Genomic DNA, 27,707 nt, shown 5'->3' with positions numbered 1-27,707 from the left:
GTTTTGGGGACTGTACCTTCACCCTGCCGCATTTGCCTCTCTCTCTGAGTTAGGGACTGATTTACATATTTCTCAGCTCTTCTGAGACTCATGAGTGTGGCCCATAGACAGATAACTATCCCTAGATAATGCATCCCGCTGGTCATGGTGAGGTGGGGGGAGCTGACCTTGACTTAAAGGCAGGGTGAGTTCCAGTTCCAGTTACAAGACTTCTGGCAAGTTGACTGACGGACATTTATTCCTCACTGGCAAAATGGAGATTAAAAAGTACATGGCATCTCTTAGTTCATCTGTCTAGTGATAAAAACAAAAATAATTATAAGATTCTTGGCAAGTGAAGTACTAAAGAGAATAGAGTGATAAACTGTTCTACCACTTTTCAGAGGGGTCCTTCTAGGATCCAGGACGTTATGGCTTTCTTACTGTTTTTAACAGCTTTATTGTGATATAATTGGCTTACCATACAATTCATCCATTTAAAGTGTGCAATTCATTGGTTTTTAGTATATTCAGAGTTGTGCATCTATCGCCACAAACAATTTTAGATAATTTTCCTTATCCCCCAAAGAAACCCTGCATCCCTTAGCCATCACCCACTAGTCCCCCATCCTCCCCAGCCCTGGCAATCACTAATCTGCTTACTATCTCTCTAGATTTGCCTACTTTGGAAATTTTTTTTTTTTTTTGTGAGGAAGATCAGCCCTGAGCTAACATCCATGCTGAATCCTCCTCTTTTTTGCTGAGGAAGACCGGCTCTGAGCTAACATCTATTGCCAGTCCTCTTCCTCCTTTTTTTTTTTTCCCCCCAAAGCCCCAGTAGATAGTTGTATGTCATTATTGCACATCCTTCTAGTTGCTGTATGTGGGACGCGGCCTCAGCATGGCTGGAGAAGCGGTGCATCGGTGCGTGCCCGGGATCCGAACCCGGGCCACCAGTAGCAGAGCACGCGCACTTAACCGCTAAGCCACGGGGCCGGCCCTGGAAATTTCATATGAATGGAATCATGCAATATGTGGTCCTTTCTTTCACTTAGCATAATGTATTCAAGGTTCGACCATGTTATAGCATTTTTATTGCCAAATAATATTCCATTGTATATGTATACCCCCTTTTGTTTACCCATTTGTTAGTTGATGGACATGTGGGTTGTTTCCACTTTCTGGCTATTATGAATAATGCCACTGTGAACATTTGTGTTCAACTTTTTGTGTGGATGTGTGTTTTCAATTCTCTTCCATGTGTACTTAGGAATAAAATTGCTGGATCTTATGGTAAAGATCTGTATTTAACTGGTTGAGGAACTGCCAGATTGTTTTCCAGAGTGGCTCCATTATTCTACACTCCCACCAGCAATATATAAGGGTTCCAATTTCTCCACATCCTCACCAACGCTTGTTATTGTCACTTTTTTATTACAGCCTTCCTAGTGAATGTGAAATGGCATCTCACTGAAGTTTTGATTTGCATTTCCCTGATGTTGAGCATCTTTTCAGGTGATTATAGTTTCTTTAGAACATCAAGCATAGTTCCTGAATATTGCATGAGAGAAGAAAAGCCTTAGTTTCTTATTCTGGAGTTAACGGTCATGCTACATTCTTTGTGAGACCTAGCATGAGACAGTTGAGAGAGAGAGGAGCATACTCTAACCTACTAGTGGAAATAAAAATTGGAACTTTTTCTTCATTTGGCCTCAGCCACACTGGCCTTCTTTTTCTTCAGTAGCCCTCGATAGTCCAGGTCTCTCTGAACCTCAGGGCCCTTGTACTTGCTATTACTTTTGTGTGTAGGTGTGTTTACATAACTCACTGCTGGCGTTTGCATGACTCATTTCTTTATATCTTAGCTTAAATGTCACCCCTGGACCTCCCTAAGGTCTGGCGTCACTCCCTCTGTGACGTCACCCATTTTAGTTCCTTTGTGGCACTCTTATAATCTAAATTATCTTATACGTTTAAAAAAAACCTGTTGCCCTTTTTGTTGCCTGACTTCTCTGTTAGAATGCAAGCTTCATGGGTCTGCAATTTTTTGCCACTGAATCCCCACCTACAACAGTTTCTGGCATCGAGTAGGCGCTCAAAAATCATTTGTTAAATGAGTAGATAAATCTCATATTAGGTATTAAGATTTGGGAAAATATTGCAGGGACTTTTCCTTTCATTGTGGCCCAATCATATTTACTTTCTAGAAGAACTGAAAAGGAGAGAGGAGAAATAAAAGGTGTGTAGAATGTAATAAAAGAGAAGGCAGTGGGGCAGAGTAGAAAGAGTGTGGGCTTGTGCTTCCTGAGTCCCACTTTCCTCATCTGTAAAATGGGCATAATAACACTGACCTCCCTGGGGTGAAGTGAGTCTTAAAGGAGATGTATATATGTTAAGTCCTAGTTGCAGAATAATATTCAGTATATGTTTACTATTATCATTTGAAAAACTATGTTGCATTAAATCATCTCTCAAATCTTTTTTTTTTTTGTGAGGAAGATCAGCCCTGAGCTAACATCCATGCTAATCCTCCTCTTTTTGCTGAGGAAGACCGGCTCTGAGCTAACATCTATTGCCAATCCTCCTCCTTTTTTTTCCCCCAAAGCCCTACAAGATAGTTGTATGTCACAGTTGCACATCCTTCTAGTTGCTGTATGTGGGATGCGGCCTCAGCATGGCTGGAGAAGCGGTGTGTCGGTGCGCGCCCAGGATCTGAACCCCGGGCCGCCAGTAGCGGAGTGTGCGCACTTAACCGCTAAGCCACGGGGCCGGCCCCATCTCTTAAATCTTAAGTCAGAATTATATGAAACTTCCTAACATTTCACACCATGAAGGTAACAGCTCTGCTCTTGTGAGTAGTTGTGTCGTTACTCTGGCGGTTTAGTGCAAGGGGAAGATATGTTATATGAGCTTGCTTCCCCCTGCCCCCCCTCTTTTTTTTTACTTTTACATGTACTATGTATTCCTATTGAGAAAACTTTTGGTACTTTTAAACTTTAGTGTGTGAAATGACAATTATACACATTTCATTCCTGTGTTTTCTTTTGAAAAAATAAAATAAACTTTAGCAGTTCAGAAAAAGCCCTGGACCATCTCTCTGTGTACCTCATATAAACAAACCAGGCTCCTGGCTGTCAGGATGATCCTGTCTGACCCCTAAGGTCGTTTCTGATGCCCACTTTTGTGATTCTTTGCAAATGATATTTGTGCTTTCAGGGGGCTTCTGTTTTCTACAGTTGGCCAATACTGTTAAAATAATTGAAAACATTAAGATATATTGTGAAAAGGAATAGTTTAGTCTGATATGAAGAGAGAAGAATAGATAAAAATCCTTCTATTGAAGAAAGAATGAAAGAGTATGCATTTAAAGATGACATAGGCAGCCTCCCAGGGGAGAATCATCATTTTCATTAACATGAAAATATACTCATGTCATTAAGGGAGGGGAGAGAGGAGGTAAGTAATGCAATACTTAGGCAAGACCTGGATTTGGGATGCATCATCTGATGCTTTTTTTCCTCTATAAATTTCATTTAATTCATACCCTTGTCCTAACCTCCTATTTAAATTAATATTCTCTCCTTGAGCCCACCAAGACAGGGGAAGGGAGAGAGAGTTCTACTGCGAGTCAAGGGAAGGAGGAAGCCATCAGGATTAGCCATTTCCCACAGCTAACCCCAAAGCCTAGGATCCCTGAGCAAATGATTGTGATTCAGCTGGAGAATAAAAATTGAAGTGGTATTAAAGTTATTAATTTACTATTTTTTGAGAAATAATTAATGTATCATCAAATTCACCTTTGTAAGTATACAACTCAGTGGCTTTTAGAATATTCACAAAGTTGTGCAACAGTCATGACTATCTAATTCTAGAACATTTTCATCACCCCCATAAAGAAACCCTATAGCCATTAGTGTAGGGGAGGAAGAAGTTTACCTCTACCCTTCTAGGTTCTTCTGGGAGGTCTAAGAATTAAATTGACATGAGACAATAATAGGAGAAAATCAAACAAAGTTTAATAACATGTATACGTGGGAGAAACCTAGGAAAACTGAGTAAGTCACCAAAATGGCCAAAACCACCACCTTAAATACCATCTTTATTTTATTTTATTTTATTTTTTGCAGTTACTCAACAAATGTTTATTGAGCCCCAGCTATACTTGGCATCATAGTAGGCTCTGGAGAATCAAAGATAAAGATACAGCCTCTGACTCCAAAGAGCTTGTAGAAATAATGCAAACAATCACATTAAAACAGATAATTGCAATAGAAAGTTATTAATATTTTAATAGGGACACACGTAGTGGAGGGAGGAAGGTTTTGGCAAAAGATGAGGCTGTATCCACTGTGGAGGGGAATGTCTTGTATGCCACACAACACAGCTTCCACTTCATCCTATAGGCTAGTATTTCACACATTCACAGCCGTTAATTATGTGCCTTGACAGGAGTGTTTCTGGTCCAAAAAGCTTTGGAAATACAGTGTACTATACAACCCTCTTGGAAAATCACTATATATCACATATTAATGAGTTTTATAAACCTTTGCTGTAGAGAAACTTTTTAATTTTAGGAACTTTAAACAGGTAGATGTCTGGGTCCCCCACCCTAGCTATTCTGATGTAATTGGTCTGAGGGTGTGCCTGCCTATCAGTAGCTTAAAAATTTCTCCAGGTGATTCTAATGTGTGTAAGCAAGTTTGAAAACCATCAACCAGTATGCCTAACTAGTGGTTTCCAAAGTGTGTTCACAGAACCATCATCATCATCACTACCTGAAACTTGTTAAAAATGCAAATTCTCAAGGGGCCGGCCCGGTGGCGCAAGCGGTTAAGTGCGCGCGCTCCGCTGCGGCGGCCCGGGGCTCGCTGGTTCGGATCCCGGGCGCGCACCGACGCACTGCTTGGTAAGCCATGCTGTGGCGGCGTCCCATATAAAGTGGAGGAAGATGGGCACGGATGTTAGCCCAGGGCCGTCTTCCTCAGCAAAAAAAATAGGAGGATTGGCGGATGTTAGCTCAGGGCTGATCTCCTCACAAAAAAAAAAAAAAAAAAAAGCAAATTCTCAAACCTTACCAGACCTACTGAATCAGAAACTCTGGCGGGGGGCCCAGCAGTCTGTGTCCTTCAGGTGATTCTATGCATGTAAAGGCCGAGCACCACTGGCCTGAGTGGTGCTCAGCCCTGGTGGCCAATTATAATCATCTGGGGGCTTTAGAAAACAGAACAGTGGCTGGGCCCTATCCTAAACCTATTAAATCTGAATCTCTTGCAGTGGGACCTGGGCATAAGCATTTTTACTAGCTCCCCAGGTGATTCTCATGTGGAGCCAGGATTGAGAAGGGATAGCAGGTACTGCTTACATCAGCTGTATCTAAAGAAATAAAAACTTGAATTTTAAGGCTGATACAATTTTGTCATTCTTCCCCCTAAGGACACATACCTCCAAGAATAAGAAAACATTAGTGGCTCTGCTACTTTTTAGCATGTGACCTGGGGTAAATTGTCTTGAGCCTCAGGCTTCATCTATAAAACAGGCATAATAATACCTTCCCAGAGCTTTTTGCAAAGTTATTGTGCTTTGAGAATCAGGTATGGGTGTAACTAATCAAACCAGTTATTCTCCACTTATTTGTTGGGGTTAAATACCATCTTTAGCTAAAGACAGAAGAGGGTGTTGGGAGTAGTGGTTTGGGATTTTAAAGCGGAGGAAGGTAATTCACATGGAAATGGGAAAGCAACTGTTTACTAAACAAATGTTTGCCCTGCCTTGCAGAGACAATGGGGCATGGAGAGGACTTTGATCAGAGGGGCCTTGCTAGGTTCCTCCCTGTCCACCACACCTAGTTCATAGTATACTATAGTTATCTATGGTGGTAGCTCCTTCCTGAAACGGGCCTTTCATCTTAAATTCTCTTAGGCAGCTAGGGGGAAAGTCAAAGTTTCTTCCTGAGTCTTTTCTTTCTTAAAAATCATAAGCTCCAGGTAATCAAGCCAAAGAGACACATTTTAGGGTGACAAATTCTGCTCTGGTACAGCAGTCACTCCCTATTCTACCTAGACTCCTTATTTCCAGAGGGAAAAGCAGAGGGGTGTGGTTCCTGTCAGCCAGGCAGGAGGGAGGGCGAGTTGATGTCCTTTGTGTTTTCAGCTTCCAGAATCACTGCCCCAAGGTAAGATTCTAGAGCAGAAGGAGAACTGGGCCAGCTGAAGGGCTTGGATATAATGACAATATAGCCAACACGTGCAGAGCACTCACGAGGGGCCAGGCATTTGAAGGAGCACTGTGCATGAATTAGCTCACTGAGTTCTTGCAACAACTTGCTGAGGCTGGGTGGTGAGGTGAGGAAACTGGAGCTCAGAGAGTTTAAGGAAGGCAGCCTATGGCCGTCTATTCAGGAAGAGTGGGCGTGGAAACCAGGCAAACCGAACCAGAACCTACACTCCAAATCAGTCTTCTACATGGCCTCTCAAGGCTGCTATCTATTGAATACTTAACTGAGTGCCATACCAGGGATGTGGATGTTGATAGATGTAATGATAAAATTCCGCAGGCTCTTTGTATTCTGCCATGAGGATATTAGAAGTGGTCTCTAAGGCAGGGCGTTTAGAAAGGGGGTGGAGGCTGACAACAGACCCCCCACTATTCATCCTCAGTTGGACGACTAAGTTGGAAGAGGAGCCAGCAAAGGAGTAGGAAAGGAAATATCAAGGAGGTGGGTGAGCCAAGGGAAAAAAATCCTATCTATGTCCACAGAGCTCAGGAAGCCCATGTGATTTAAACTCAGGAGACTAGGGAGCCTGGATGGCCGAAGTCCAGCTCTAGATCCATCTCTCGTCACCTGTCGGTCAGTTCCTTCACTTTGCATATGAAACAATTCCCGTTCTACCTCACCTCAAGGGTGGGCACCTCTGGACACAGTAGGATGCCCTTGGTGACCCTCCAGGTTCTCATCTGTGCCCATCCTGCCTTTAATATTCCCACTCCTGGCATCCTTGGACCCTCCTCTTAGCTGTGGGCACATTCCAGTTTCCGCTTTTCATTTTCCTCCCAGCCTCATCAGAAGTACCAGTCCTTAGAGTGACTCCTCCCCACTCCCTTGTTTATCTCCTTATTGTCTTAAAAGCTAAAGATACTCTAGTGCTGTACTTCTTAAGCTTTAACGTTCCTATGACTCACCTGGGGATTTTGTAAAAGCACCGATTCTGATTACGTGGGTCTGGAGTGAGGTCTGAGCTTCTGTGTTTCTAATACACTTCTAGCTGATGCTGCTTGTTCGTGGACGACTTTGAGTAGCAAGGGCATAGACTCGAGATTGTTAGCTTTTCAATTTGGGGACTTGGATTTTAAAAGAGGTACTGACAAATAAGACAGCATTTGGGGCAATCAGGTGATGGAGGGTGTGTGTCCGGAAACCAAGTCTTTTGAGGAAATATTGGAGAGACTTAGAAGGTTTGGTGAAGGAAAAATAAACTAAAGGGAAGCAGAAGCCAGGTGAGGTAGCTTCTCCAAATATTTGTGCCAGTTAACTTGCTAGTATTGTTCTCGAGGGTGGAAGAAGGACCAATGAATCCAGACTAGCGTGTCTCAAAGTGTGTTCCTTGAACACAAACTTTCACAAAATGCTCAGTGAAAAGATGGTTCCACTGTTATGCAAGTTCAGAGTGTGCACAACCCCACAGCTGCTCAGAGGTTCATGGTGCACACTGGTGGGTACATCAAGGGCTCTGAGACGTCCTGCAGGAAAGGAACTGCTGTAACTTTGTGTAGTCCAGGGTTCCCCTCACTTATTTTACTATGAAACCATGTTTTCCCTATCAATGCTATTGCTATTATTCAGAACTCATGTTCTTGTGAGAACTGCTTTGTGGCATTCGTGTGAGAATCTGACGTAAGCCAGGAGGAAATCTTTGAAGAAAGCTCTCTGTGAGAAGGTGGCATTTGATTATACACCTGGGGCTTCGGGTTCTTCGTCTGTCAAATGACTAGGTCAGTGGTTTTCAGATTTTAAAACGGAGCACAGCAATTTAAAGTAAAACCCCAATATAAAATGCATTTATAAGAAGTGGCTCTGTGGAATTGGGCTGCAGGCCTGGCCCCTTTTTATTGGGCCTCCCCGCCCTCTGCACGGGCATTCTCTGCACCCCTGAGGCGCTCCATGGAAGGCTCTTCGGAGTGGAAAGATCGCTGGACAAGGGGATGGTCCCTAACATCCCTCCTGTGGCTCAATTTCTGCCTTTTCTTATAGACGGATGTTCCCTGTCCTAAAGATTAGTGTCTCCGGGCTGGACCCCAATGCCATGTACTCCCTCCTGCTGGACTTTGTCCCCACGGACAGTCACCGCTGGAAGTACGTCAATGGAGAATGGGTGCCCGCGGGCAAGCCAGAAGTCTCCAGCCACAGCTGCGTCTACATCCACCCCGACTCCCCCAACTTTGGGGCCCACTGGATGAAAGCGCCCATCTCCTTCAGCAAAGTGAAGCTGACCAACAAGCTCAACGGAGGTGGGCAGGTAAGATGGGTCGCCTGGCCACTCTGCCGTCCCACAACACCAATCAAGAAATATCAAGGGTGCATTTAGGCAATTAGAGGGGTCCTCACTGATCAGTCACATGGCCACCCAGCCGCCCCACAACACCAATCAAGAAATATCAAGGGTGCATTTAGGCAATTAGAGGGGTCCTCACCGCCTCTTCTCGCACAGAAGCCAATTATTCCCCAGAGTCCAAATGTAAACAGGAATAAACAGCTCTTAATTGGTGCTTTCAGTTTTTAATGGACTTCCTGATGTTAAGAGAGAGTGAGAGCCAGTAGTTTACTTAATCATCAGGCCCTTGCAGAGTTTGTCTGGTGTGTGGGGCTTTCTACCCAGCCCGAGAGGGAGACGCTTGTGGGCACTGAGGCTGTGTTAGTCCCTCTCCCCTTTTTTGGTGTAAGTGGCATGTTGGCAATAGACAAATACTTTAATAAAAAGCTGCTTCTAAATGAAATAATTGCTACCTCCACTTGGGCATTATGATAATTATCAATAGAATATTGAATCAGCTTTGGGTTTTCAGAAAAAAAATCCAAACAAACCTTAAATAAGGAAGGTTTTATTTAAGGTCTCCAATTAGAGTAAACAAGATTTGGGGGCTTTTCCTCTTTTGTTTTCTCTGGTAGGATTGTGAATACTAGTGTACCGTGTAAGGTTGTTATTTGCTATACAAAATGTAGACTGTTTTGGGGGATTAGAGACATAGCTTGGAGGAAAAGGTCTCATACCCCCTATCCTCCCATATTTCTCTTTGGTCAGCCTCTTAGCCCTCAGACTTCCCACCCTTCTCTGACCTCTCTGTGCGTAGCCAGCTGGGATGTCGGAGGTCATGTCTTAGGACGGGGACTTAATCCACCCGAGTCTTTGTGATGTTCAGAAGGTTCCAGTTCTTTATTAAAACAGGAAATTGAAAAGTAAACTACTGTTGCCTCCCAGATATCACAACGGTGACTTTTAATAAACCTTTGATGTGAATCACCAAGAGTGGATTATATGTAACCAGTGGATGTCAGATGTCATTGTTTTTCAGGTAGTCACTGTGGAACACAGCCATTGTCAGTATTTTGAGATATTAGGATTCACAATACAAAGAAAAGCAATATGTTTTAAAAAATCCACATTGTTGTGCTGAAAAGAGGGAGAGAAAAAAGGGAAACCAGGATTTTGGCAGAAAACTGAACACTCTTTAGAACAACTCCTCCCTGGCATAAGCTCCGATGTTATGCTCCTGGGAGCTTCTGAAAAAATCCCCCCACCCAGTTCTCAGAGAGGTGGTGGCGACTCAGCTGACCCAGGATTCGAAGTGTGTGGCCCTTACTGGGTGGGTGCTGAGCCGGGGACTAACCAAGGTGCCGGCTCATCTATCACCTGTGACGCACCAGGCTGTGCATGTCTCCTCTTTCTCTTCTTCTTCCGCCTCGGCAGATAATGTTAAATTCTCTGCATAAATATGAACCCAAGGTGCACATAGTGCGTGTTGGAGGTGCCCACCGAATGGTGATGAACTGCTCCTTCCCTGAGACCCAGTTCATAGCTGTGACTGCCTATCAGAACGAGGAGGTGAGTGCGTGTGTGTAAATGCCACTGGGCGAGCGTGGTGGGTGGGGTGGGGGCTTTTATGGCCATGCCCAAGCTTGGGGGAAAGGTAGGTTTTCCAGGATTCAGGTCTACTCAGCAGCGAGGAAGTTGGACAGTAGGGTAGCCGCTTTCTGCTCCCTCTTGCCTGTCTGCCACAGGCCCACCCACGCTTCCTCTCCTGGCGCCAATAAGGAAGGTTGTGCCTTGGAGTAAAACCAACAGAAACCAGTCTGCTTCAGGGCCTGGTGTGCACTTGGCCTGCACAGCGGGGTGTCTCTCCTGCTCTGGAGGCAAGTCTGTGGGACTTGATCCCAATGTGTACCTCTTTTGGGTCTGTGTGATGCTCTCTGTCCTGTTAGTTTTTCTGAGCACACTTGCGCCACTCTGGCAGTTAGAGCTGAGTAGCCGGGGTCTGGCCTCTGTGACCTGGTTGGGAGCGGGACATTTGGGTCCCTTCATGTAGTCTAGGGGTTCCTAGGCCTGTTGGTCATCAGAAGCTCCTGGGGGGAGGGTTGGATTCTTTTGTTTTAGTTTATTTTTTTGTGAGCGAGATCAGCCCTGAGCTAACATCCATGCCAATCCTCCTCTTTTTTTTTTTTTGCTGAGGAAGACTGGCCCTGGGTTAACATCCGTGCCCATCTTCCTCCACTTTACATGGGACGCCGCCACAGCATGGCCTGACAAGTGGTGTATCAGTGCGCGCCCAGGATCTGAACCCGGGCCACCAGCAGTGGAGTGCGTGCACTTAACCGCTACAGGGCCGGCCCTGGATTCTTTTTGATTGAACTTATTTTTAAAATTTAAAGATAATACATGTTTATTAAAAAAACCCACATAATAAACAAATAGTACAGAAGTGTGTACAGTGAAAATGAAAAATAAAGATGTACTCCTTCCCTCCTGCCTTTTGAATTCTACTCCCTGGGAACACTACAAATTACAGCTGCAAGTGTGCTTTTTTCTACATATATATTCTGTGCATATATAAATATATATAAGAATATAGATTTCTTCACATAAATTGGCTCATATTGTGTATATTAGTCTGAAAATTTCCTTTCTTCCTATTTCACGGTGTATTATGGATATCGTTCTATGTAATTAGGTTCAGGCGTCTCTCCTTTTCTGAAATGCCTGCAGAGGATATACTGCATTTCAGACAATCAGCTCCCCACTGATGGACATTTAGGTGGTTTCCAGCTGTTTTATATTCTCTTATAAATAATAGTGCAAAGAATATCCCAGAACATCTACTGTTGTTTCTTGCATGGTAAACATCTAGAAATGGAATTGTTCTGTCCAGGACAGTATGTTTAGAATCGAGACAGATATCGTCAATTGCCTCCCTCCAAAGGGCGTATCCATTTACACCATTCTCAACACTGGCTATTACCAACCTTTTTCAGATTTCATAATCTGATAGGTGAAAAAAAAGATATCTTGTTGTTGCTTTAATCTGCATTTCTTTATTTGGAAGATTTAAAAGATTCTGAGCTCCTACCCAGCCAACTGAGTCAGAATCTCTGGGGACAGTGCCCAGAATCTGTCATTTTTCAAGTCCCCCTAAAGGATTCTGATGAGCATCCAGGTCTGGAACCCACTGCCTTATGCTTCCAGGGGAAATTGAGTTGCAAATTTAACTCACATCGCAGATGTGCAGAGAAATGTAATTTCTTTTCTATAGGTAATCTGGCCTCTTGGCTGAGCCCCTCTAGCAGGCCAGTGGGAACAGAAATTAACTAAATATCTGAACGTTTAAACAGGCCCTCAGATGGTGCTCAGTCTTTGCAGGCTAGAAACACTTCCTTTCTCAGATAGCCCTCCCTCCCCTGCTTCTCTCTCTAGGATGGAGGCTGGGTCTATGAGGGGAGGTTGTGGCTTTTGCAACTCTCGACAGTGGGATGAGTTTGGGACCTTTCCTAGCCTGCCCTGGTCTCCAGGGCAATGCCCTTGTCCACTTACGTGCTGCCTGTTCTCTTAGTCCATGGTCACCAGGACTTGTCATCTAGTTGCCATGCCCAGTGGTGTTCAGAAGCTTTCCCTGGGCGCTTCCCTCTGAACTGCCAGCCTGGCTAAGGCCCCCTCTAGCAAGCTACCCAGCCTGATGCTGTATTTCCAGTCTTGAATATGCCCCAAGGGACTCAAGCTCAGGAAAACCTAACCTCAGAGCCTCCCTTTGCTGGACGCTCCCTGACAAGAGAGTGAGCATGGAGGTGGGTGAGGGAGCCAAAAGCTCCCTCGTGCCCACTGCTAGCTGCACTGTGCACCTTGACCCCTCCAGGTTTAAGCCAAGAGGAAGACCAGGTCGTGTAGATCTGAGTCCACAGCTCTCCTCCCTCTTCCTCTTGATTTCTTCCTATAGTTCCTGGGTTACAAAGGCTTTTATTTTATTTTTCCTCCTTCCACCAGAGAGCAGCAAGTCTCAGGCCTTTGCTGATGTAAACATTCTTTTTTTTTTTTTTTTTTTTTTGGTGAGGAAGATTAGCCCTGAGCTAATATCTGTTGCCAAACCTCCTCTTTTCGCTGAGGAAGATCGGCCCTGAGCTAACATCCATGCCCAAATTCCTCTATTTTATATGTGGGACACCTACCACAGCATGGCTTGATAAGCAGCACATAGGTCTGCGCCCAAGATCCGAACCCGTGAACTCTGGGCTGCCAAAGTGGAGCACGTGAAGTTAACCACTACGCCACTAGGCCGGCCCCATAAACATTCTTTTTGATATTTATTTATTTAGCAAATATTTGTTGCATATTACTACAGGCTGGATGTTGTTCTACACGCTGGGAATACTGCAGTGAATGTATTAGATGTGGGCTCTGTCCTCAAGGCACTTACATGGCAGTGGGGAGAGACGAAAACCAAATATATGTCACATATATATTATACGTATGGGCTCATTTCTAATGCTCTTCCCTTTCTTTGCTCACTTTTCACTGCATTCGTCATTTTCACCACATGCCACAATAAAATGCTCCTTGTCAGAGAGTGCAATAGTGATTTCATGCAGAAGTAAGCAAAGAAACATGGAGCGGGAGAAAAAAAGAGGGAGGGGAGGTATTCTGACTTGACGGAAATTCACAGGTGAAGATAAAGGGTCCCGTCTGTCCGTGTGTGTTCCGCTCTCACTAACACCTCTTGTCTTTGTACACGTAAGATCACAGCTCTCAAGATCAAGTACAACCCTTTTGCCAAAGCCTTCTTAGATGCCAAGGAAAGGTGAGTAGAGAAATTTCGGTAAAATCTCATGAATGCCTTCTGCAAATGTGAAAATGTTGGTCATCTGGAAAGGAAATGGACTAGAGGCTCTTGCATTACCGTTGATAGAAATACATTGTGAATATCCAATTCAATATTCAACAAAATCAGCAAACTCATAAGTGTTTGTCCCTTAAGGATCAAATAGGGATCCAGGAGAACCTCCAACTGGCAATGTTTTGTCAGCTCTGTTTTACTATAGATTCTTGAAAGCAGCCCAGCCACATTAAAAACAATTAAGTGATTTAGATTAATAATAATTTATTCTGTCCTTCCTCGAATTATTTCTGAGTAGTATGGTGTCAATAAATTTGTTTTTTTTTTAAAACTACATTTAGCCTAGGAAAGGTGAGTGATTCATACAAGTAATTCGTAAAGATGGGAGGGTCATACCTTTCAAATCTGAGAGAAGAGAAGTCAGAGACTTCAGGGAGTGTGAATGAGAATTCTACCACTTTGGGCCAGGGACTTTATGTCTCTGTATTTTTCCATTCAATTCTAGAAAAAAGTAAAAGAATAATGAAACTTATCCTTGACTTCTATCAACAAGGCGCAGAGTATAAATATGATTTCCATTGAAGTGTTCAGATTTTTTGCCTGTGTTTCAAATCATTTCAATACCTCCTAAAACTATCTAACCTTTTCTTTTCATCTTAAAGACTCTGGATTAATGGACAGATGTTTATAATAATGTGTCAGAGTGTCTGTCCTGTCAATATCTGACTTAATTTTGATGATGTAGAAGACATACTTAAAACTTTTTCGGATAACTAAAGGCCGAAAGAAAATCTGATGTGTGAGATGACAGGATCCAGATTCAAAATGATAGTAGCGTGGTATAAGAAGAATTTAAGACTTTGAGTAAGAGGTCCTGACTCTGAGTCCCAGCTTTGCCATTTCCTGGCTGTTTGATCTTGCATAAATTGGTTTACTCCCTGAGACCCACTTTGTTAATCTGCAAAATTGGTGTTGTAATCATTGGTGGATCTAGTATATCACAGATGTGACTGTGCCCTGAAGTCCTATGCAAATCTTAGCTGTTGTTATCAGTGCTTGAATTTTGTCAGGCAGGAGCAATGACTACAAATCAGTACGATCAAACTAATAGGGATCGCTGTAAATGTGGTAAATAGGAGTAACCATAAAATTGCAATTCAAAGAGCAATTGCACAAGTAGATCAAGTGCCCCAGAGGAAGGAGAATGGGGCAAAGATAGTAGCTTCAAGAAAAAAGGTGTTTGATTTTCCTATTCCAAGAAACATATTGCTCTCCAAAGAGAATCGTGGCTGTGCTTTATGCTGGACTCATATGGTAAGCTGGACGGCTGTGACATACTTTCGTTATTCTTTCAGGAACCACCTAAAAGACGTTCCGGACGCTGTCGCTGAGAGCCAGCATGTAGCCTATTCTCACTGTGAGTTGGGTGAACCTTGGGTGATGCTGGGGCGTCTAGGAGCAATCTCCCACCACCCTCAGACTTTTTCCCTGTCCTGACTGCTTACGGCCTATTCCAAAGCTCCTATCCAGACTCAGCAGGTTATTTTCTCCCACTCAAAACAAGTTTATGCCCTTTCCAGAATTCCCAGAGAGAACCAGTGTTCCTAAGGGCTTAAACAAATCTTAGGCAGGAGATAAGAGTGGAAAAGATGAATTTCTTAGACTCTAGTTTCATGTCAGTGAGGCTAGGAGCTCTCAAAAGTGCGTCCTGGGTGTATCTCCTGCCTTTACGCTCACCACTCTTGTCTCTGTTCTGGATTTCCCCTGTTCCTAGTATTTGCTAATTTTCCAGTTGGGCACCACGGCAATGCCTCAGGCAGACAGTAGCCTTGCGTGTGAGGAAGAGTCTGCATTTGTTGATTGGAAAGCTGCAGGGAGAGTTGGAGTGACACATCTGGGATTTCCCAGGTAGCACAGGCTGTTCCTGACAGGGTGCCACCCTCCCTATGTCTCAGATCATAGAGGAGGCTGCGTCGTGGAGCAAGTCCCCTAAAGCTGCGGCAGTAAGTAAGCCAGAGTCAGTGACATCAGAGTGGACGAGCTACCCTGGTGTCTGAGACAGTCTTTAATTTGGATTATGTGGTTCGGGAAGATCCCTTCTGCAGTTTTCCAGCTATGGAATTCTTTACTCCCTCCTTCCCCTAAACCTTAATGCATCTTCCATTGCAGAAATGGCAGGATACCCACATGAAGAGAAGCAGCTCTCAGAAAAGCGTTTTTTTTAAGTGACCTGAAATAAAAAGCCTTTTTGTACAGTATAGGACCCCGTGCAGAACCACACCTTTTCAAAGTTCATGCGTGGCAGTCTTCTCAGCAAACTCCTTGAGGTGTGTACATGTATGTGGGTAGAAGCGTGGTTCTGAGGATCACTTGCCTGGCTTTGCCCACTGAAACCTGAATCTTGATTCTATTAGTCAGGTAGGGACCCCTTGGGCCACGTGTCTATGCAACAATGGGAAAATGAAGATGACAGAAGGATTTGTTGAGAATGACTGACCCACAATTTGTACTATGAACTGTGTACAATTTGTTTACTTATGCTCAAAAAGTATTAAGCAAAGACAGTGGTTTCTAATAAAAGCTCCATTTCCTTGTTATTGAAGCCCCAGTGAAAATCCTTAGTCAACGTTCTCAAGGAACAGCTCTGGCCCTGTCTGAATCCTCGTCTGCGGGTTTCTCAGTTGAGATCTGCTCAGTGAGATGTGCTTCTTATTTCAGGGCCTGCGTTACTAAGTCTCAGTCTTTGCCCATGAACACACTTGAAGTAGAGCCTTCTATTCAGAATCTTCACCAATTTTTTTTTTATTGTGGCAAAAAAACACAATATAAAATGCACCCTCACAACAGCGTCCAAGTGTACAGTACAATATTGTCAACTACATGCACATTGTAGTGCAACAAATTCCCAGACCCCCTCCCCACAACCTGCATCCTGCATGACTTAACTACATCCACCAAACGACTCCTTGCCTCTCCCTCCCCCAGCTCCTGGCAACCACCATTCTACTTTCTATCTCTATCTCTGTCTCTGTCTCTACCTCTATCTACTTTGGATACCTAATATAAGAGGAATCATGCAGTGTTTGTCTTTTTGTGACTGGCTTATTTCACTTAGCCTAATGTTTTCCAAGTTCATCCATGTTGTAGCATATGACAGAATTTTCTTCTTTTTTAAGGCTGAGTAATATTCAATTGTATGTATACACCAAATTTATTTATCCGTTCATCAGTTGATGGACATTTAGGTTGTTTCTACCTCTTGGCTATTGTAAAGAATGCTACAGTGAACATGGGTGTGCAAATATCTTCAATTATTTTGGATATATACCCAGAAGTAGGATTGCTGGATCATATCATAGTTTTATTTTTAATTTTTGAGGAACCTCCATACTGTTTTCCATGGTGGCTGCATCATTTTACATTCCCGCCAATAGTGCACAAGGGTTCCAATTTCTCCACATTCTTGCCAACACATATTTTCTGCGTTTTTTTTTTTTTTTTGATAATGGCCATCCTAACAGTATGAGGTGATATCTCTTGGTTTTGATTTGCGCTTCCCTGATGATTAGTGATGTTGAGCAACTTTTCGTATACTTATTGGACATTTGTATATCTTTGAAGAAATGTCTAATTAAGTCCTTTGCCCATTTTTTAGTTGAGTTTTTTTTTCTTGTTGAGTTGTAGGAGTTCTTTATATAGTCTAGATATTAATCCCTTATCAGATATATAGTTTGCAAATATTTTCTTCTATCCCATAGGTTGCCTTTTCACTCTATTGGTTATTTCTTTTGCTGTGCAGAAGTTGTAAAGTTTGATGTAGCCCCATTTGTCCATTTTTGCTTTTGTCGTCTGTGCTTTTGGTGTCATATCCAAGAAATAATGGCCAAATCCAATGTCATGAAGTTTTCCCTTGTTTTTTCTTCTAGGAGTTTTATAGTTTCAGGTCTTACATTTGTCTTGAATTCATTTTGAATTAATTTTTAGATATGCATAAGATAAGAGTCCAGCTTCTTTCTTTGCATGTGAATATCCAGTTTTCCCAGCACCATTTGTTGAAGAGACTATCCTTTCTCCATCATATAGTCTCGGCACTCTGGTTGAAGACCATTTGACCATATAGGTGGATGTTTATTTCTAGGCTCTCCATTCTGTTCCATTGATCCGTATGTCTGTCTTTATGCCAGTACCATACTATTTTGATTACTGTAGCTTTGTAATATGTTTTGAAATCAGGAAGTGTGAGGCCTCCAGTTTTGTTCTTCCTTCTCAGGATTGTTTTGGCTATTTGGGGTCTTTTGAGATTCTGTATGAATTTTAGGATTGCTTTTTTCTACTTCTCCCAAAAATGCCATTGGCATTTTGATAGGGATTGAAGTGAATCTGTAGATTGCTTTGGGTTATCTGAACATTTTAATAATATTAAGTCTTCTAATCCATGAACATGGGATGTCTTTCCATTTATTTCTATCTTCTTTAATTTCTTCCAGCAATGTTTTGTAGTTTTCAGTGTACAAGTCTTTTGCCTCCTTGGCAGAGTTTACTCCTAAGTATTTTATTCTTTTGATGCTACTGTAAATGGAATTGTTTTCTTAATTTACTTTTGGATTGTTTATTGTTAGTGTATAGAAATGCAACTGATTTTTATGTGTTGGTTTTGTATCCTGCAACATTGGTGAATTTGTTCTAACCGTTTATTTTGTGGAATGTTTAGGGATTTCTACATATAAGATCATGTCATCTGCAAACAGAGATAATTTAATTTCTTCCTTTCCAGTTTGGATGCCTTTTCTTTCCCTCCCTCCCTCCCTCCTTGCTTGCTTGCTTGCCTCAGTACTCTGGCTAGGACTCCAATACTGTATTGAATAGAAGTGGTGAGAGTATGCATCCTTATTTTATTCATAATCTCAGAGGAAAAGCTTTCAGTTTTCTGCGCTGAGTATGATGTTAGCTGTGGGCTTGTTATATATGGCTTTTATTATGTTGAGGCAATTTCCTTCTATTTGTTTGTTGACTGTTTTTAATCATGAAAGGATATTAAATTTTGTTAAATGCTTTTTTCTGCATCAATTGAGATGATCATTCAAAAATAAATTTCTCTGAAATATTTTGCAGCCTTCTCAAATGTTCTGCAAGGTTCTTGCTGTAGGTGTGCTAGCCGGCTCCCTTTCTGTTCTCTGGGTCCTCTTTGTGGGGTGGTGATGGAGGCATTGTGTCTCCTCTTGCTTGGAGTGAACTAAGACACCTTCCCACTGGGCAGAAATAGAGAGGCCTTCACTCTTTCTGTGTGACCACATTGAACATTCCCTAGTAGCTGTGGATCAGTGAGTTACATATACATCTAACACTCCTTTCTAGACTGACTTTTAATTTAATTCAATGAAGTCAGAAGCAACTTAACTTTTGCATTTCTATTAACTTATACATTCAAATAGTCTTTTATATAGCTATGATTCCAGGGTTCCTTAAGAGGTTTTCCAGACTTTGCTAGGACCTGTCATCCATCTCCTAAGAAGCCAACTTAGCTGCGAATGTGGAAGGACAGTGGCAGTAGGGGTGGTGGCATTTATCTGCATGCGGGCAGGTGTTCAGTGTCCTTCACACAGAAACATAGCTGTGCACGGTGGCCGGTTACCTGATTTTTTGTGTGAAGTTCACAGTGTCAGTCTTTGTGTCTTCCTCTTGTCTATTTTAGTGGGAGGCTGGATCTTTTCCAATCCGGATGGAGTGTGCACAGCAGGAAACGCCAATTACCAGTATGCTACTCCTTTGCCTCTGTCTGCCCCCCACACCCACCAGGGCTGTGAGCACTATCCTGGCCTCCGAGGACACCGGCAGGCTCCTTACCCTTCTGCCTACATGCATAGAAACCATTCTCCCTCAGGTGTGTGGTTCTGCTAATTAAACCCTTGGGGGTGCAAGTGGGGTGCGTTGGAGAGAAATGGATAAACAGCTTGTAAAAAATATCTGAGATGGAACCCCTTTCATCTAATATACATAATATTATTATTTTAATGTTTTATTTTATATACTAATAGTTGACTATGTAGTTATAACATTATTAGTGTTTTGTAATTATTTCATAAGACACTCAGTCTCCTGGTTCTCATGGGTGTGGAAGGCCTCCTCCCACTGCGCAGGAGTACTGAGCAGTTTCAGGCTGCATCTCTAAAAGCCAAGTTAAGTCGTGGGGGTCTGAGACATTCAGCTCATGGCTTTCACTTGGCTCTTTTCTACAGTTGCGTTGCATGGCTCAGTCCAGGGACTGGAGGGAGAAACGAAGGAAGGAAGGGAGAAATGAAACTGAAGGTTGATTTCTGATTCAATTATTCATGTGACAAATATTTATTAAGGCTGACTCTGTGCCAGTTTCTGTCCATGAACAAAATAGACAAACACCCCCTCAAGGAGATTCTATTCTCATACGGGGAGATCCACACTAAATAAAACAAATACGTACAGTTCATGGCATTGGAGATGGAGGAGAGTGTTAAGATTCCAGCCTCAGGGACACCCTGAGCTCTGAACCTGCAGAGGGCTTTCCTGGTCACCAGCTACCTGTCCCTGTGCCCCCTCGCCTGCTGCTCCTGGCAACCTCTACAGCTGCTGCCAGGAAGGGAGAAAATGTAGCTTAATGATATCAGAAACTGAGCAGTGTTCTCACCCTACTTCCTGTTCTTTCCCATGGTCAGCACACAGAACATGTCTTCTGAGCATCTGCCGTGCGCCAGGCCCTCTAGGCAGTGGGGATAGCAAGGTGGTTAACGTATAGCTTCTTCCCTGGAGGAGCTCAGGGCTACACGAATACGTAAATAATCCATCGTAATACAACGCAGTAAGAGCTCTAATGTGGTCCTCGGACCTGCAACATCACCTGGGAACTTGTTAGAAATGTAGACTCTGAGGTTTTCCTTCTGAAAGATTCTGCAGTTTAACAAGGTCCCCAGGTGCTTCTTATGCCCAGTGAAGTTTGAGAAACGTTCTGTAAAACACACAAGCCAAGGTGCTATGAGAATCAAGGAAAAATAGCAGCTAGATCTGCCCAGAGGGGTTGACAATTAAGTTGAGCTTTGAAAGATGAATAGAAAAGGATGAGGGGGGAGTGGGCAGGGGTGAATGTTGGATGACATGGGACACAGGCAGAGGTGCAGGGCGCGCCAGGTCAGAGAGCAGTATGAGCACAGACACAGAAGAGTGAGAGACCCTGGGTTGGCCGGGGAATGGATTTGGAACAGAGCGTAGAGGCAGTGGGGAGAGGTGGAAGATGCAAGAGCTGAGGCTGAAGAAGTTGCAAGTGGCAGACCATGAAAAGGAGTGACTTGGCCATGTATATATACCGGTGTCGTCTTCCTCTCTCTTCTCTTGCCCCATCCTTCCTCCCCTCTTCTTTTTCCTTCTTTCTCTCTCTTATATATACACTATTTATGCAGATGGAGACTCAAAGACTAGGAAGATACTATTCTTGAGAGGTTTAAGTCTACATGGGGTTGCTGAGAAGAATAAGGTTCTTATCCTCAGAAATCTTATCTGGGGCACTGGTGGCCCTCAGGCTTGTCTTCAGGGGCTGATGATGTGGTCCATTCTTACAAAAGGAGTGAATGTGGTGACATGAGTTAGACAGATCTGTGTCACAAAAGGCAGATCATCCCCCCCTCTGAGCCTCATCTATAAAATGGAGATGCTAAGTCCTTGTTGTAAAGATTAAAATATTAGTGGCATGTGGCATATGATTGACATTCAATAAACCTAAGTTCTTCCCTCTTGTCTGTTTCCCTCAGAAAGTACTAACAAACTAGTGGCACCTGTAGCACCAGCCATGGTTATATTCTGCCCTAGGATCATGTCATTGGTCACCATCTTTATATGTTCTATATGCTCCATCAATTGAACTGTTGTTATTTTCCCAAAGTGAATTTGATAGAAAGCTCCAGCAATAACCTGCAAGTTTTCTCCGGAGCTGACAGCTGGACATCTTTATCTTCCACACCCCATGCCAGCATCCTGTCTGTACCCCACACCAGTGGACCAATGAATCCAGGGCCTAGGTAAGACCAACACCAGCAACTTGCTCGTTGGTGGGCTTGGGGGTTTACTTTAGCACTGGGGATTCAAGTTCATTCTTTTTCCTAGGGTGGCTTGGTCTAAGCTATTGTCCTGACTTCTAAGCCACTAGGGAGTGAAGGTAACAACAGGACGGACCTTTCACTTCTGGAGAAAGAGGAGTGGGAAAGCAGTGCTCAGATACGTACTCTGTCTTTTGTAGTTTTGGTATTTTATTTTATTTTTTTAATATTTATTATTTATTTATTTAGCTGAGGAAGATTGGCCTTGAGCTAACATCTGTGCCAATCTTCCTCTATTTTGTATGTGGGGTCGCCGCTACAGCATGGCCCCTGATGAGTGGTGTAGGTCTGCACCTGGGAACAAAACCCTGGCTGCCAAAGCAGAGTGCGCCAAACTTAACCACTAGGCCACAGGGCTGGCCCCAAGTAGTTTATTTTTAAAAAGGAAAAGACATCATGGCCTGGGATCATTTGTCTCGAGCCGGTCAGAAATACTGTACATTGTGGTAGTAGCACATAGATCCTGAATATCAAGGTAATCGAAGGGGAAAAGTGTAAATACACACTGAGAATTCAAGACCCTTGATTGTCCATATTCTCTTAAGCCAGTCATCCTAACAAGGGGACAGAGTGTGAGTGCCCGGCCCACAACCCAGGTGACAGGGCTAAGTGTAGCATGTGGGACCCATGGCACAACTCTCACACCAGAGACCTGCATTTTGTTCTGACTTCTGGAATCAGTGTGGTGGCGTGAAAAGGAAAGGGGCCTTGGAGTCTGACAAATGTGGGCTTGAGTCCCAGTTCTTCCTCTGATTGACTTTGTGACTTTGGGCAACTTTCTTAGCCTCGCTGAGCTTTAGTTTTCTTATCTGTAATGTGGAAATAATCTGAGCTACTCTGTAGATTATGGGGAGATCAAAATGAGAAACTGCATGAAAATGCTTTGTAAGTATTAACATTCTACCTAAATGTCAGCTGTTAGGTTCAACGTAGATGCAGGATTTTGTAAAGGTCCAACAAGGGATTCAAAATTACAAGATGGTACTTGGGGAGACGTCAGATGACTTGGGGTCTGTAGGTCTAGAAAAGTTAGGAGAATGAGGGCTTTGGTCCCCAGCAGTGCTTCTCATGCTTTACTGTACATTAGGATCACCGGGGATGTTGTTAAAATGCAGAATCTGATTGGTAGGTCTGGGTTGGGGCCTTAGAGTCTGCATTTTTAACAAGCCTCCAGGTGTTGCTGATGTTGCCGTAAACTGTGGTCTTGATGGTCTTGGTGTTGATGTTGCTGTGGCCCACAGGGTCGAGTGCTGTGCTGCCAGTGCAGCCGCCACCAGCCACCTGTGGCTGTTGAACCCTTGAGTTGCAACCAGTCCAAATTGAGATGTGCTGTAAGTGTAACATACACAGAATTTTGAAGACAGTACAGAACAAAGAATAAAAAACTCAATAATTTTTTTACATCAAGTGCGTGTTGAGATGATATTTTGAATATTTTCAGTTACATAAAATATTATTAACAATAAGTTCATTTTTCTTTCTTTTTATTCTTTTTATTTTTAAAAATGTGGCTACTAGAAAATTTAGCCTTGTGTTTGTGGCTCACATGTTATTTTTACTGGATAGTGCTTGACTGGAGGGTCTAAGGGAAATGCACTGATCTGGGCTGTGGTGGGAAGTGAGCAAGAGTGTCCTTGAAGATATTTAACAATCTGTGCCAAGTTCTGTACTAGATACTCTATGTAAGTCATTTATAGTATTCAAAGACATCAACAAGGCTGCTATTACAATTCCTGTTTTACTGATGGAGAATCTAAAGCTCACAGACATTGAAAGTAATATAACTCAGAGCCCTGGTTTTCCCATTGGTGCTGAAGGCATCAGAAGGGGGCTCTGAGCGACACTGTAGAGGAGTCTCTTTTGGAGGTCAGGGCCAGAATCACAGCAAGCTGAGCTGGCTCACAAAAGAAGCCCAAGGCATGGGCTTCTGCAGGTTTCATATGGTCCAATGAGGTCTATAGTATCTGAAATATGGCACAGAGTGCAGGGTGGTGTGGCTACCTCTGGTTCCCTCGTTGGTGTGTTTAACCCATTCCTGACTTTATAAAGATTTTGCTAGAGAAAACCAGGTATGTTCAGTACTATCTTAGATTAATGAACCTATTGTCAAGCAATGCAGTATCCGGCAATGCAGAGACTCTAAAAAGTCAAAACAGTGATGACTGAAGGCTTGAAGCATTGCAGGTTGTTCTACCTGTTCCAACTGCGACCATTTTCATTTAGGTTCTATATTAAGGTGCAAAGTTTGCTGCACATTACAATCAACTGGAAAGCTTTAAAAAATCCTGATGCCCAGGCAGCATGCCAGACTGGTTAAATCAGAATCTCTGGGGGAAGGACCCAGGCATCAGTATTTTTTTTAAAACTTACTAAGTGAAGCCACATTTGTAAAAGTCTATAGAACAAGAGAAGTTCAAGAAGGTGGTCCAGCTCCCTGGCTTTTCTGCTAAGAACCAGAGCCGACAGGTAGAGACTAGGAATGGGAGAATTAATTATAACAGCCACTGTTTACTGAGAGCCACGTGCTAGGCATCATCTCCTCATCTTCTTATTTAATCCTCAAAACAATATCTGTAAGGCATATGTAATTATCACTCCAAATCTTGAAGATGAGGAGACTGAGGCTTAGAGAAATTAAATAATTTGACCAAAGTCACGGAGCTAATTAAGTGGTAGAGCTGGGATTCCAGCCCAGGTTTTCTGACACAATATGTCCTGGTTATTATACCACATCGTCTCTCGGCCAGGGAGAGATCTTACTTACAGATCATACCGTCCAAATGTCCTCCTTTCCCTCCTGTCCGTTTAAACAGGCTGCAAGGGAGCCCAGAGAAATAAAATGCTGTGCAAAATTAACAACTTGCCTGGAGCAGGGCCAGTGTCAAAATTTAGGCCTCAGGACACCTGATTGTATGCTTATTCTACTACATCTCGCTGCTTCTCTTGGCTTCTCTGCAGAAGCAGGGCCAGTCTGTGTCAGAGCTAGAAATAAAGCCGTGGCCAGATGCCCTCTTCCTGGACCCGGCCCCTCTCGGCATGTGCTTGTCAGGTGGCAGTCCTTCCTGAGAGTGTCCCCAGGCATCCTCTCTCTCTCTCTGTCTCTGCAGCCCCTACCCGTGCCTGTGGACCATCAGCAACAGTAGCGGGGTCCCTGCCGGGCCGGGCCCAGAGGTGCACGCCGGCTCCCCGGGAGCGTTTCTTCTGGGTAACCCCGCTGTGACTTCGCCACTCTCCACCCAGGCGCCCACTTCTGGTGTGGAGGTTCTAGGGGAGCCCTCGCTGACCAGCATCGCCGTGTCCACTTGGACGGCAGTGGCCTCGCATCCCTTCTCGGGCTGGGGTGGCCCAGGTGGGGGCGGGCGCCCTTCTCCCTCCTCATTGGACAGTTAGGCAGGATTCTGGGGAAGGGGTCAGCAGAGAACCTTCTGTATGTAGAGCTCTAGAAACCCCATCTACCGATTCCAGTGAGTCAGACTGCAGGGTGTCCCCACCCAGTGAGCTGGACTGTGTGTGGGTTATACCGGCAGCCGAGTAGGGGATGGATTAGTCGGGAAGATACTTATTATGTCACTCGCCTCTCTCCACTGTTTTCCTTTTAGGTTCCCCTCTTCTTTGCAGCTTCTCCATGCCATGCTTAGGCAACAAAAGTTCGTTGAGCACCTTCCTTGTGCTCTGCCCCTTACTCTCAGATGATTCGAGAAGCCTGCACTTCTGTGGAGATGGTGCAAAGCTGTTAGTGAGCTCAGGGTTTACCTAGCCTAAGGCCACGGCCTCCTAGCTTTGTGCAGCCCTGGGAAGTAAGCCTGGCCGCAGGGCTTCTGCTTTGAGAGCAAAAGAGGGTATATGTTTACAGAGTGAAGTTAACAAAGATGGAGCTAATCACGTCATGCTCACAGCAGTGTGCCTGGAATTGAGGAAATGAGAAGATGTCACTCCGTTGCTCAGAAACCTTCGATGCCTCACCATTGCCTGCAGAATGAAGTCACATCTCCTTAGTAGAGGGAAACTCCACCGTCTAGGTCAAACACTTCTCTGGCTTTAGCTCCCTCTGTTACCCCTTTGGCATCCTATATTTCCGTGAGGGCAGACATTCTGCCTCTGTTCGTTGGACATGCAGTGTCCCTTCCCACCTCTTTACCTCCTCCCACCCTCTCTGTCCGGTCCCACCTGTGTGCAGCCTACCCATCTCCCGGGCACTGGCCGAAGCTCCCCTCCCTGCAGCTAACCTCTGATCAGCCAGGGTGCATTTGACCTGTGCCGGCTCCTGCTCTCGCAGTGGTTTTGCGTCTGTGGTAGAGCTCACCTCATTCTGCCTGTGTTTTTGTGATCTGTGAGTGTGTCTCTCTCACTAGACTGTAAGCCCCTACCTTGGGGTGAGGCCTGGCCTTCTTGTCTCTGTACCCACAGTACCTGGCACTGTGCTTTGCCTGTAGTCAGTGCCCAATAAACACGGGCTGAGTTGAATCGGTGTGAAGTGCATGTGTGCTGAAAGACACGTGTCCCGGGACAGGGCAGTGTGTCAGTGTGGGGGCCAGGAACATGCTGGGTGCATACTCCCAAACACTGCTCCTCTGCTCCCCGATGCCAGATCACCTGGAGTACCTGTTAGAAATGCAGAGTCCTGGGCACGGGCCACACCTATTGGATCAGAATCTTTGGGGCTGGAGTCCAGGAAGCTGCATTTCAAACAAGAGCTCCAGGTGAGAATCCAGAGCCACGTTTGGATATGACTTGCCTGGAATAGAGAAAAAGAATGATGAATACTCCACAAACCTCATTTCAGATAAGAGTTTCAACCTCCACCCCAGCCAAGGTCATTGCTGTAGCCATGAGCAATGTAGCTCATTGTAACAAGGAGCAAAATCACTGTTTCACTGGTTTTCCTTTTCCTTTCCTACCCACCGCTGGTGTGCCAATGACCAGGGAGGGAGGGTTCCAGACTCAGGTGATGAGCAGTTCCCGTCGTGGACATCAGACTGCACTGACCAGCAGCCTTCTCGGGCATCACTCAGGGAGTCTAAGGATCTGCTTGGAACCTGGCGGTGACTCAGCTGCTCCACCGCTGTTCCGTCAGCCAAGCCCAAGCAAACCCACCCCCGCCAAGCCTTTGTATGGGGTATCCAAACATGGCACTGTTGAGTCCTTGGCTCTTTCTACAGAGAAGAGTCCTTTAACACGCTGTGGTTAGCACGCCTGATATTTCTGTGCGCTTCCATTTTTGCACTCAGATCTCTGGAAACAATGCCACTCCAGCCACATGGAGTCCTGGGAAGCCACTTGACTGCACTCAGGATTGCCTGGCCAAAGCTCCGGGTTCCTAATTGACCCGAGGGAGTCAGAGGGGGGAGTCACTGAGGCACAATGTACCCACATTGTTCTTTGAAGAGCTGCCTGCTCAGCATGGCTCTGAGGCAGGACTGTTTTTGTTTCCCCAGTTCTTCTGTGATGCCTTTAGAGGCCATTAAGATATTAATGTATTAGCATCTCTGCAGGATGGTAGTTTGGTAAGTTTTGAAAAGTGGCCATTTCTCATTCTGTTAGAAGTTTAGGCTTCTACAGCCTCTGACTGCCCTAGCAGGTCTGGCCCAGGTCTCTTCACCTTCACGGCAGCCACTAGTCACGCACCAAGCATTAGCAAGGGCAAGTAGGTCTCGGAAAGCCTGTCTGTAGTCTCACCCTTCCTGCACCTCCCAGCCTAGAGCAGAAGACGTGGCCCAGAGGCAGAGAGTAGAGAAAAGCCGATGACTTCCTTCTTTTTTCATTTAGCTTGCTCAGGTGAATCGGACCCTCTGCAGAGCCATAATGGAATCAGTAGTAAGTCTGGGGTGATTCCGTCTCATCAGTCTTACAGGATGCCCAGCTTGGAACCTGCCATGATTCTTAAACACACAACATGATAGCTGGTTCTGTGCAGAGGGTCTCTATTTGATGTTAGCCATGCAGCCAGAGCCATATACTTTCTGATGTTTTCTCCAGATGGTCCAGGGCTAATAATACTTGATTGCTTAAGTCAGTTTAATAAAGGACAGAGTCTCTGATGGAGGTTTTATACTGTTTCCTTGTTCATGCATCTTCTTTACCTGGTTCGTTATAAAACAAAAATGGTGCCACTTCAGGGTTTTAGGCCTGTCACATGAAATTTAAGAGAAACTGAAATCCCACCTGAATGGAAAGAGTTAACTCAATTCTTTTAGCCGGATGGTAGAATTTTTAACTCTCCCTAAAGCCTGGTCTATT

General features: G+C 44.2%; 1 protein-coding gene across 1 annotated transcript in view; it reads left to right on the top strand.

Annotated features, from left to right (window-relative positions):
* Positions 1-25,932, top strand: part of TBX19 (T-box transcription factor 19) — a 29,854-nt gene extending 3,922 nt beyond the window's left edge. The window contains exons 2-8 of the mRNA XM_058540124.1: positions 8,228-8,492; positions 9,942-10,076; positions 13,253-13,314; positions 14,706-14,767; positions 19,043-19,231; positions 21,257-21,392; positions 24,578-25,932. Coding sequence (XP_058396107.1) covers positions 8,228-8,492; positions 9,942-10,076; positions 13,253-13,314; positions 14,706-14,767; positions 19,043-19,231; positions 21,257-21,392; positions 24,578-24,860 — 1,132 coding nt within the window. The 3' untranslated portion in view covers positions 24,861-25,932. The remainder of the gene's footprint in view (positions 1-8,227; positions 8,493-9,941; positions 10,077-13,252; positions 13,315-14,705; positions 14,768-19,042; positions 19,232-21,256; positions 21,393-24,577) is intronic.
* Positions 25,933-27,707: the final 1,775 nt, after the last annotated feature.

The sequence above is a fragment of the Diceros bicornis genome, chromosome 4 (assembly GCF_020826845.1).
Source record: "Diceros bicornis minor isolate mBicDic1 chromosome 4, mDicBic1.mat.cur, whole genome shotgun sequence".
NCBI lineage: Eukaryota > Metazoa > Chordata > Mammalia > Perissodactyla > Rhinocerotidae > Diceros > Diceros bicornis.
This window is presented reverse-complemented; position numbering and strand designations above follow the sequence as displayed.